Source organism: Nicotiana sylvestris, chromosome 8 (assembly GCF_000393655.2).
Source record: "Nicotiana sylvestris chromosome 8, ASM39365v2, whole genome shotgun sequence".
Classification (NCBI taxonomy): domain Eukaryota; kingdom Viridiplantae; phylum Streptophyta; class Magnoliopsida; order Solanales; family Solanaceae; genus Nicotiana; species Nicotiana sylvestris.
The window spans coordinates 222,126,609-222,139,316 of record NC_091064.1 but is presented as its reverse complement, the minus strand read 5'-3'; the positions used below and the strand labels follow the sequence as shown (position 1 = coordinate 222,139,316).

Genomic DNA, 12,708 nt, shown 5'->3' with positions numbered 1-12,708 from the left:
TATGGCCCTCAAGAGTTTAGTTTAAGCTCCCTTTTAAAATTAGAAGCGAGGTGTGCCGTGCCAGATAATAATCTCAAAATGCACGGCCCTCATTTAATTAATATTTTTAATCCTTAGAAATGGAGGTGCGCCATTTAGCTGAATTTTCCATGGCCCTCGCAAAGTTGAAAGTGCGTAGTTGCTTTAGGCGCTCTATTTAAAAATTACCTTCCTAAACTCGGGTGTCCATTTTATGTGACCCAAATTCAAATCTTAACAACGTTAAATAAAATGTGTCTCGGATTGCGGGTGCATTTCATGTGACGTGGTCCAAAGACGTGTTTTAGATGACGTTGAAATCTTCCTTAAAATAATTAAAAGCGGTTTAAAGTTAAAATGCACATAGGTTTAAAAGTGTTTTAGAATCAGATAATTAGGCCAATAATAACAGTTGAGCGACCGTGCTAGAACCACGGAACTCGGGAATGCCTAACACATTCTCCCGGGTTAACAGAATTCCTTATCTGGCTGTGTTCGCGGACTGTAAAACTGAGTCAATCTTTTCCTCAATTCGGGTTTTGAACCGGTGACTTGGGACGCCATAAACTATCCCAAGTGGCGACTCTGAATCTTTAAATAAATAAATCCTGTTTCGATTGTCACTTTAAGTTGGAAAAACTTCCTTATACCCTTCCGGGGGTATTAAAAAGGAGGTGTGAGACCATTAACTATCTACAATATACAGAGAGTATTAACCTAATTAAGGGAGAAGAAAATCACGGAAGAGTCAAGGGACATCCCTGTCAATTAACATTGGAAGCATAATAAATTTTTGAAGTTGAGTCTAAGAGTCTGTTGAATTGAAACTTTATTGAGTACTTAATTATAAAATAATTATTCTTACACACACTTAAAAGAGTTTTTAAGGACATCCAGCTTTAGTATGATGAATAAATTAACGTAATGAAAATTTCAGCAAACCAGTTGAACCGCTGAGCATGTGATACAAACTTCTAAGAATTAAAATTGGCTCCTAATACAAAAAATACAAATCGTCTAACAAAATTTTTAACTCTGGGAATTAATCAAGCATGCAATTTTGTAATTGGGGCTGAGACTTTCATGTAGCTACAATGCTGTTTCAATTGAATTGAAAATATATGCCATTACTTAAATGTACATATGAGAATAATTAGAATTTAATTTTCAAAAGAAAATAGATGTATGAAAAGAACCAGTTTAAACTAGGAATACAAATTTATTTTTCTTACTTTACTTTTTTTCCATCTTTCTTTTCTTAGCTGAATATTTGTTACGTGTGAAACACGTACATAGAAACTAGTAAGTTTAAAAGAGCCTGTTTCCCAATACAAGACTCATAGTAGTAGATGACAACATTTAGTCTTATCATTTCAGAAGTCTTAGACACATTATCGAAGCTTGGGAAATATCGTTTGTGCTTCGTATATTTGCTGAAAAATTATCACAAAATCAATGCATATGAGCCAAAGAAAAACTTGCACGAAAGGACGTATCATATAGCTACGAGATGGAATACCTTGTTCACTTTGACATTCCATTAACAATCTTAAAGGCATTGTTTTGTTTTCAGGACATCATTAATGGATGATAACAATCCTTAAACTGGAAACATTTTATTCAAATGGTAACTTGAATGCCATACAATGGCAGTTAGATAGGCTATGTACAGAATAATGGTAGTGACAATTGGCAATCAACTTCCAAGTGAATGATAATGCCTTTGCTTCCATTTTGACCTATTTACAGGTTCTTCTTATAGAATACTGAAAGAAGAACATGTCAAGTCTTAGTTAACTCATCAGGTCCTGTGCTATTAGATTGCAGCTCAGACTCATTCCGTAATGTCGCCAACCAGGAATCAACCTGCAAAAAGAAGCATCCAGGAAGATTAAAAAAGGAGTGCATGAACCTATAAATCAGATTTTGGTGATTCCCACCTATTTGAGAAGGGAACAATTGATGGATTGTATAGTTATGCGGCTGATAACTGTTACTCGTTTTAGCCCCACAAATAATTGTGTAGTAAGTATGTAATATATTATTTTTTCCAACCACACTCTAGTTATCAATACTCCAGCTGAAAATCATGGTAAGACAAAATAATCTTCAACAGCAAAGCATGACATGAACGCACCAGCAAATGTGTAACCCAAATATACTGTGACACCTATGCTACTACTTTCCTGATAAATACATCTCGGTCCATTTGTTTATAATGATCTGGACTTGAAAATATCTAACCGTCCAGAGGAGACTAATTTGAAAAGAAAAGATTCCAATAAAGCATTTTTATGTCCAGAAATCAAGGCAATACTTTTAGACTTCACTACTACCAACAGGCACTTCGAATTCCATCAAATCATGCATAGCAATAATGGAAAACATCAATATTTGCAGAGAGGTGCATATGAATTCGCATTTACACACATGGTCCATCTTTTATACTTCAAATATCAACATATAGAAGAAGGAACCAAGACTAGATAATCGCAGTTAATGATCCAGACACAAACATTACCTGTATTTTAGAAACACTAGAGCATTCGTATCGCAGCCCATGACGAGTTGAGATGTAAAAGCAATATCGAGTACCACCATCTTCTCGTGTCAAACAAGGCAGGGCTCCAACTTCAACAACATCAGATAGGAGGGTTGAATCTTGAGGGCTCAGATCTGTACACGTTTCGTAGTTTACTCAAATTTATTCATGACATAACCTCTATGCAGTGTTAAGAGATATCAGGAGATTCTTCATGGTGTTAGGAGATATCAGAATGTCCAAGTACATAAAAAAGATTTTTATGGCAGCTGATTAAATCAAGAGAAGATAACGAGATGCATGGGCTCATGAGGAACTAAAGAGATATGAAACTATAATCCCAGCATAATAACGGTGATACATACCAATTACAGATGACAATTTCTACATCAAGATGCATGGAGCTCATGATTAATTACGTATACGCAACTATAAGGTCAGCCAATCCCAGTATAACTTAACTGTGAGGTACTCCAAATGGAGATGATAATTTGTACCCTTACAACCGGTACTTTTCCTCTTCACCTACATGCATGAACAGGGGAATTGGAGGATGAGCTTTTGGAATTTTATCAACCGTATAGACTGTGGGGCAGGGGAAGATATCATATGAGGTATTCCCACATACCAATGCACCATTCTCTACCCACAACAAAAAGTATTTAACTCCATATTTTCGGATAGCTCCAACTATTTAACTCATTTTACGGCTCTCTCCATCTGTTTTCACATCTTTAACCACTGTCTTCTACATTCTTGTGACTGTTTCCATTCTCTCTCTTCACGTTTGTTGGTCTATTTTGCTAATATAAATTCTTCATTGATTATAAACTTAGACGTTGAAAATTAGAGAAGAGAAAAAGTACAGTTATAGAGCATTGAAACCAGCAAGGACACTGGACAGTGCAAGTGCCCATTGCCCACTGGTGGGTGTGGACAGAAATTTCACCCACCTGATCATGAGGTGTGTGTGAGATTGATGGAATCTTTGAATTTCAATTTCTAATTACTAAAAGTACCAATCAACCAAGATTCAAGAACAATTACAGCGTGTCAAATTATATGAGCAAATTTGAGGTGGGTCCATCAGACTACGATGAATACCATGAATACCATCAATCAGCATAAGCTTATAAGATACTATAATTTAAGATTGTCTGGACTTCCCCGATAAATAGTTGCAAGATTCTGCCTCTTATGGACACTCAAAATTGACCAATAAATGGAAGAGGCAAACACACAGTGTAATGGTACAGCATCATTGGAATAATACTTGCATCAAAATAGGGCAATACCAAAAAATGCATGGAACTGAAAGTTTCAATCAGATTACCAGTGGATGATGAATACAAGAAAATACACAATCCCTGAAGGACAAGAAATCTAGGAAGCCAGTCATCAACTTCAGTGTCATCGTCGATTGGAAGAGGTTCTCCTGGTAAAGCCGCCCATCTCTGTCGAACAAAAGGATGAATAAGATTGTCATATATTAAAGTCTGAAAAATCCAAGACATATCAAGAAAAGGACAGATGTTGATCTTTCAGTACCGTTCTCACATATAAATAACCCGACAGTCGAGCAGACTGCAGTATTTCATCAACATGCTCTAATCTGTGAAGAAAAAGATATACATAGATATATCAGAACTGAAATAAGTGTATTGCTTAGACAAATCGATGACTTCTCAATAAAAGACACTGGAGGTTGTTCCAAAGGATGCTAACATATTGATAACTCATGCCCTCTCTCATTATTTAGAAAGCCAGTTATACCTAACATTTAGATTTTCTATACCTAGCAATGACGATAATATTCACTTTCCCAATATGTTCTTTCTTGTTTCAAAAGCATGGACCAGAAATGCCTTCATTGAAGAGAACTCTCACATTTCTTGCTCCTATTTTATTAATTTATTTATTTTTATAATATAATGACAGTGTCTTGTCCAGCTTGTGCACCTCGACTAATCCACCGAGTACCAACTGCCTCCCACCAGCCTGGTACTAGGTGGATCTGCCATCAAGGCTTAGGCAGGTGGTGAGAATTCATCTAATGTAGCCTCTGCCGGGATTCGACCCTTAGTTCCCAAGGTGGCACCGGGGCAGATGAGAAGAAATTCCTGGTTTCTGTTTTCGTCCTTTATTATCCACTCAACTATCCTAGATGGTTCTTTTTACCCAGATGCGGAGAAGCACCCAGAATGCATCCTCTTACCGATGGATTTTCATAAATCAAAGACTGAAGAAGTTCACATGTGGGTAATTCGGGTGTATAGGTCAGTTTTATTATGCGTTAAATGTCGTAGTTCCACCTTAGCACATTCGTAAAAAGATCCATGTTTAAAGGCTTATTCACCTAAGGAAATAAATAAATAAATAGATAAAACTTGGCGAAGCTTCTATGCTTTTGCCGTAAAGCAATTAATGCTGGTTAGATTTGTATCAACGCATGTGTTCATACTTCCTATTAAACTGATAATCTACCTCCAAAGAAGTGAAAAAATAGGTCCTTCAATTACATTATGCAGGAGGCATGACAGTAACTTACACCGTGTTTAAAACCTCCCTACATTACAAAAGCATTGTCGTAATGAGAAATTAGCAAAACTATGTAACCTAGAAACACGACTGCATTAACCTCCAAATGCCTTGGAATCCATGCCACAGGTAATAAATCGAAGTACAATCATATCACTGAGGCAACCACACCAAACACAGCATTCAAGAAAAAAGAAAGAGGTGCACAAGGCATAATGTGAGAGCACAGTGAAAGCATCAACACATACTGAGCTTTTAAATGAGCTTCTCTTTCTTCCAAAGCAGCAATTTCTGACCGAAGAGATTCTACTTCTACAGCAGTTAAAACTACCTGCAGGTCATGACAAACTCAATGTTCCTTCACTACACAAAGATAACAAACGAACTTAAATGGGTATTTTTTGAAAACCATATTTGTGTGTTACAAATAGTACCTAACATTCTCAAAAAAAAAATGCGAACAACTAACGAGGCAATACCAAGTTAGATGGTTAGATGATAAGCAAGAATAGTTACTACCTTTTTCTGACCATCTGTACCAGATATCCAAGGTAGCTTCCTGGGGCTAAACAAGTTCAACATTGATGGAGAACTTTTCAATTTTCTTCAAGTCCAAAATCTATTAATAGATCTAACCTAACAGGGGAGAAGCAAAGGGCAAAAAGGTGAGATTAATTTTGAAAAGATGACCCTCATTCACCTTTAAAATGTTTAAGTTATACCTCAGAGAAAAAAGTACCTCCCAATCTGTAGACAACTCTGGGCTCTGAATAGAATTGTCACCAAATGTCTCCAGCTGTGACTGGATAAAGTGCAGCCAGAATTACGTCAAATCAGCATTTCCGACTTATAAACTGCAAACTGCATAAAAACATCATTTTCATAACAATCGATATTTTTAGAAGTTTTACAACTGCTGTTATTGATGTACTACAATGAGAATAAAGACTCAGCAAATAATTTAGAAGGCAAGGCAGGGTTTCCGCTTCTTGGGGACATAAGGTTTTGCTTCTTGATTCTGATAATCGATTCAGAGGTTTTTGACCATTGATATAAAAGTATTCCTCAAAAAATGCAGCATGCCCTGCCATAGCCGAATCCAATAGTAGCTGTCAAGCAACCGTAAATAGTGGACATGCCTCAGATTCGGAGTACAGAACAAGTATCTCATAAACATTGGCTTGCTCAGAAGCATTATAACGGCCCTGAAACTTTCTTCAGTCTTGCGCATTGTGCTGATAGTTAAATAGCAGGAGAAAAGGTGGAGAAGAGATTGGCAACATGGCAACTACAATATCTCTCTATGGGTGGCAGGCTGACCTTGATTAGCAGTGTTATGGATAGCATTCCAACCTATTACATGTCACTTTACCCTATGCCTAGTAAGGTGCTCCAGCTCAGGAGGACCTTTCTTTGGAAAGGGAATAGTGAGGGGCATAAGTTCCACCTTGTCAAGTGGTCCAAAGTAATCCAACTCAAAGATCTTGGTGGATTTGGTATCAAAGATTTGGCAAAACACAACAAGAGCATGCTAATGAAATGGCTAGGAAAATTTGGGGACGAGGATACCAGCCTGTGGAAGAAGGTGGTGATAGCCAAACATAGACAACAAAGCCATTGGTGTACTAAACTAAGCGGAGCCCCTCATGAGTGGGGTTATGGAAACACATAAGTAACCTTTGGGATGATTTTTCACAGAATGTCTCTTTCAAGGTTGGGAATGGTTCTCATGTTAGATTCTGGAAGGATATTTGGTTTGGAAATTGCCCACTGAAGGAGAGCTTCCCTCTACTATTTCAGATAGCCAATGATCCTAATTCTACAGTTAGGGAATATAGATCAGAAAACGCATGGGCCCCTCTCTTTAGAAGAAACATGCATGACTGGGAGTTGGACAATTTTTTTGTGTTGTTGGAAAGACTGGGAAACCTCACCGTGAATGATCAGATTCCAGACAAGCTCATACGGGGAAGAGGTAGTGCAGATTCCTATACAGTCAAGGCAGGCTATAGGCATATGTGTGAACAGAATGGAATCATAGACTCTTGGCCGTGGAAGCTCATTTGGAGGACAAAGCTTCCCACAAAGGTTATTTGTTTTACTTGGACAGCCCTTAAAGAAGCCTGTTTAACTCAAGATAATCTTTGTAAAAGGAGTTTTCAGTTGGTGAATAGATGCTACCTATAGTCAGTCAACCACCTTTTTTTGCATTGACCAATGGCAGCAAATATGTGGAATATGTTTCTAGCAATCTCGGGGCTTAGCTGGACACAACCTCAGGGCATTAAGGAGGCAGTAGAAGGATGGAGCAGATGGAAAGTTGACAGAGCCATCAAGAAAGTCTGGAAGATGATCCCAGCATGCATTTTTTGGTGTCTTTGGCAAGAAAGGAATCGCAGATGTTTTGATGGCATTTCAACTCCAATACATGCTCTTAAAGCTAAATGTCTTGTGTATCTGTTTAGTTGGAGTATTCTAGGCCCTGTAAATAATGTTATTCCCCTTCTAGACTTCATTGGCTCACTTACTCTAAGTCAGCCCCTTTCTACTTTTGATTCTTTTTGTTAGCTCCTAGGCAGGTTTTTGTTATATTGTAATGGAGCTAACATTGATCCTTCTTGTAACTTTTGCATCTTCTTGATGCTTGCAATGAAGCAACTTATCTCATCAAAAAGTTAAATAGCGGGAGAAACTGTCAACCCCTTCGATGCCATGGAAGCTAACTATTGTGGATCAGCTCTTTAAACTGTACCTTGATGAGGTGATAGAAGCGGAAGAAGTTTATAAATAGCAATCACTTCCAATTGCAAAAGGAAGTAATACAACGATAAAGCGGAAAAAGTTGCCACTTTGCAACTCGGCATATAATAGGAAAAACAAGACCAATAAGCAGATCTACACACCAAATTCCCATAGAAATCAGGAGGCATTACAAGGAAAAGCTATTGCCAAAGAATTTGACTTTCTAGCTAGAGTTCCAACATTTAGTGTTTCTTCCATTACCAGTTTCAAGCTCCTTTTACACTCCATATTGGTTTAAATTTATGTCGATTATCCGTGTCAGCTATACACTCTACTCCTCACACTAGCCCAGGACTCAATAGAAGGCCAACTTTGAGCTATATACCACTTCTAATAGAAGGCCACCTTTGAGCTTTACCTCAAACTCTGTATTTCATAACTAAAATGTCTAGAGTGCAATCAGTGAATCATAAAACTACTCGAAAAGTAACCTAAAGCTGGTACCAGTAACCAATTATGAATTAAACACAGTCGAGCATAATCCCCAACGTGATCAATCGATGGATTAACTACCACTAGATCCCAATCAGTTGGCATCCGCTGTACAACTTACACATGAAACTCAGCTAAAAAGAGGGGAAAATCAAGTCTATTTCTAAAGGGGAAGCAACGTTAAAAAACAAATTAAAGCAAAATAGAAACTAAAATTTCTTTTAACAACCTAATGAAGAGCTAATAATTTCTCGACTCACAGGCATTTGTAATACAGCTCAAGCCTTTACATTCGATAACCTAATTAAAGCAGGAAACAAAAAAGCTTCAAAATTCACAAATTTCACCTTACTTCTACTAGGAAGATTATTATGCTAAAACAACAGAAAAAAAAAACTAAAATTAAATTCAAAAAACTATCCTAGTGATCAAGGAAAAAGGAAAAAATTGAAACCTGTATTGGTATGGAAAATTGACTAGGCGAAGACGAAGCTGGGCTGCGAAGGGAACGAGGAGAAAACTTCCGGCGATGGTTTTACGAAATCGTTTAAAATATGGGGTAACGGAGACGGAAGTTATCATCTTGTTTGGTCTCCGTTATCTACGATATAATCCGTCTCAAAACTTTTTTAGTATTTTTTGTAGTATAAATTTTTTAATTTGATTAATTTAAAAAAAAAAAAATCGATGCACAAGGGTGCGAGGGAGGGTCGCACCCAAGGAATGTGAGTCATACAACCTAGCATTAATGCTGCTTAGTAGCGTATGCAGAAATTTTTATAAGCGATGTCATCATTTGAAGAAGTGAACAAATAAATAAATCACTAACTACTAACATCGTCATTTTTTTTCTTATTAGTTATACGTACATATTTACAGCAAAAAAATTGACGAATCAATGTCACGTGACACCATTTGATTAAGGTTGTATTGTGGTCCGGGCCCAGCCCGGGACTGCAAGACCATGGGCTAAACGGGCTGGTCCAAACGGTCGGGTCTCAAGGGATCTTAGGAGCCTACTATGGGTCGGTCCTCCATGTTGAGACCGCGAACCCGGGACCGTTTAGCCCGGGACGGGCTGGCGGGCCTGGGCTGGTTCAACCGGGCCCAACGACTATTTTTCAAAAAATTAAAAAAATTGGCCAACGGTTGGAAGTTTAAAAACTAACCGTTGGCCTGCCAATTTAGCCATTTGGCCCCCAAACTTTTTATAATTACACTTTTTCCCTATTCTCAACTATAAATACCCCCTCATTCTTTCATTTTTACTCACAAAATCATCAATCTCTCTCTAATTTTCTTCTATAATTCCTTACTTTATTATTGCAATTTTTGAAAAATTGTGAAGTTGGTGAATTGAAGTATTCAAGTCTTCAACGATATACAATTTTCAAGAAGTTGTTCGTCAATTCGGTAAACTTGTTCCAACTCTTAAGTTTTAATATTATAGTTTTGTTTGTTTTAGTTTGTATAATTATAATTAATATGGACTTTTCTTTGAAAAAAATATTTGGTGGTAAAGGTAAGGGAAAATCTAAAATTGGTGAATCTAGTGGCCAAGCTACTACTCCTCCCCCGGCTCCCCGACGCAAATCTATTACTCGTCCTCCTTCATCTATTATTCTTGATAGTGATAACCCTTGTTTTCAATTTGCCGATAGTCAGTTTTGCCATGATATTGCACCAGGTCAACAATTAAATGATGAATATATGAATGCTCTTTATGGTAATCCAACTATCGATGAAAATGATGAGAAAATGATGATTTAGATGAAACGCAACCGGATTTAGATGATACACCTACTAGTCATGTTGTTAACCCAACTGATAATAATCCAAATGATGCGCCACCTGACCCTCATGTAGTATGCCCTACTTTTAATAGACAACCTTCTAAACAGCCCGAAACATCTCTTGTTTGGCACTTTTTTACTCAACTAAGAGATCAAAATAAGGCTAAGTGTAAAACTTGTGGGTCTTTGATGGCTCATAAATATACTGGAGACTGTAGTGGTACGGGTACTTGGACTAGACACATAAAGACACACCCTAGAGATAAAGCTAGATATCTTCAAATGAAAGCTGCGCAAGAGGGGACAAGTGTAGGTACTGAGGTTAACTCTAGTACCGGGTAAATCTAGTTCAACCGGGAATTAACACTGTTACCGGTGACATTTTATATTACGATCCAAATAAAGATCGTGAAGAATTAGCAAAAATGATTACTGTTATGTGCTTACCCTATAGTTTTCCTGCTAACCCTCACTTTGTGCATTATATTAGAAGAGTTTTTAATCCTACTTATAAAGGATGGCTTTGCGTAACCATAAAGAGCGCTATTTATAAATATAAACATGAATATGAAGAATATTTGCGCTATTTATTTACTCATATAAATTATCGCGTTGCTATTACTACTGATATTGGTAGAAGTGGTAATGACTGTGATTATCTTACTATTATCACTCATTGGATTGATGAGGAATGGAAAATGCAAAAGCGCATTATTGCTTATAGAATAATTAATTCACGTCACACAGGTAAGTTTATTGCTGACACATTTGCAGATATTTGTAGATATTTTTGCATTAGAGATAAAATAATGTCAGTTTCAATGGATAATGCTTCTAGTAACACTAATGTTATAGGGTTGCTTACAACTACACTAAATCCTGCATTTAGTAATATTTTTCATGTTAGATGTATTTGTCATATTTACCATTTAATCATCGGTGATGGTATGAAAATATTAAATGTTGAAATGAAAAGGCTAAAATGGCTCTTAATTGGCTTTTTTATTCAAACCGTAGAAGTAGACTTAGAGAATATTTTAAAAAATGTGATGAATTTGGCCTTAGAGAAAGAAAGGTTCTTAAACCTTGTCCGACTAGATGGAATTACATGTATGAATGTTTAGTTGTTGCATATGAATGTAGAAACCAAATAAACGCAACGTTTAATGCTCATGTTGGTAGTGATGATGATGATGATGATGATGAGCACCTTACAAATCAGGATTGGACTAATGTTAAAATACTTGTAGACTTTTTAGAACAATTTGATGTTGCTACAAATGAATTATTTGAGCAATATTATCCTACTATTTCTAACTGTTTAGTTTATATTGCAGCACTTGCAAATTTGTTTACTCAATTTTCAGAGGGTGGGGTAATTTATCAGCTTGCTATTGATTCTATGAAAACTAAGTTTAAAAAATATTTTTTCCCAATCCCCCCTATTTTTGGTGTTGCTGCCATGTTAAATCCTACCATGAAATTAGGAGGTCCTCACTTTGGTATACAAATATTTATAAGGCTTTATCACTTTCAGATGAGGAATTTGCTACACTTGCAGATGCAAAAGCCTCAATTAAAATAAATGCTCAAACAATTTATAATGCCTATCAACTTGCCTTAGATCATGCTAGACCAAATGTTCCAACTCCTACTTCGTCTAGTTCGCAATTATCTAAAATAACTGCGGGCCTAAAATCACTTAGTTATTGGACGGAGTTCAGGGGTTCTCAAGGTGATAATATTGGTGACAATTCACAACTAAATGAGCTTGAAGTTTATTTGTCGCAGGGACTTGAATCAGAGAATCCCGACGGCTCCTTTGATGTTTTGGAATGGTGGAAGGATAAAGAAAAATACTATCCGATTCTTTCAAGGATGACTCGAGATATTTTAAGTATTCAAGCTTCAACAGTGGCATCGGAGAGCACTTTCAGTCAAGCGAGACTTCAAATCGGTGATCATAGAGCGTCTATGAGGGAGAGCTTGGAAAAATCAATACTCTTCAGAGATTGGAGCCGTTCGGAAAGAAGAAATTTTGGACTTGCTAAATCACAACCGGATATAGACGAAGCTTATGAAGAAATGCTAGCGGAACTTGCACAGGATGCTGCTTCGCACAGAAGCGGTAATGAACAAGCTTCTTTTCCGCCACCACAAACGGAAATTCCTCCGGACCTTGAAGGATTTATGAAATTTGTTAGAGATAATACATAGACTAATATGTAACTTGTATTTTGACACATCTTCATTAATTTTTTTTCCTTTTAATGGTGGCGTTAGCACCTTGTTGTGCTTCCATTGGGGGGAGGAAGACTAAGAAAGATATTGCAATTTTTTGTTAATGTCATAATAATAAAAATTATAATGCATTCCCTTGGATATTTCTTTGCAATTTATTTTTTGTTTAAATTTGAATTAGAAGATTTAAGTCACAATTGTCACACCTCCTTTTTCCGCACCCGCGAGGGCGCAAGGGAGTTTTTTCCAATTAAATGACAATCGAAACGGGATTGGTTTATTTATTTCAGGGTCGCTACTTGGGAGATTTAGGGTGTCCCAAGTCACCAATTTTAATCCCGA

The 12,708-nt window shown here is 36.9% G+C and overlaps 1 protein-coding gene across 6 annotated transcripts; it reads right to left on the bottom strand.

The window, feature by feature from the left end:
• Positions 1-1,496: 1,496 nt before the first annotated feature.
• On the bottom strand, positions 1,497-8,912 carry LOC138868156 (uncharacterized). Of its 6 annotated transcripts, none has more exons than XM_070152836.1 (8): positions 8,787-8,912; positions 5,821-5,959; positions 5,618-5,734; positions 5,347-5,429; positions 4,109-4,172; positions 3,894-4,014; positions 2,540-2,694; positions 1,497-1,884 (listed from the first exon to the last, which is right to left on the bottom strand). In XM_070152836.1, exons 3-8 carry the CDS (start codon positions 5,678-5,680, stop codon positions 1,801-1,803), a joined length of 570 nt encoding a protein of 189 aa, XP_070008937.1. In that variant the 5' UTR covers positions 5,681-5,734; positions 5,821-5,959; positions 8,787-8,912; the 3' UTR covers positions 1,497-1,800. The 6 variants fall into 6 exon arrangements, with proteins under 6 accessions (XP_070008937.1, XP_070008936.1, XP_070008938.1 ...); XM_070152835.1 differs by having other exon boundaries at positions 5,838-5,959; XM_070152837.1 differs by having other exon boundaries at positions 5,618-5,729; positions 5,838-5,959.
• Between the last annotated feature and the right edge of the window lie 3,796 nt (positions 8,913-12,708).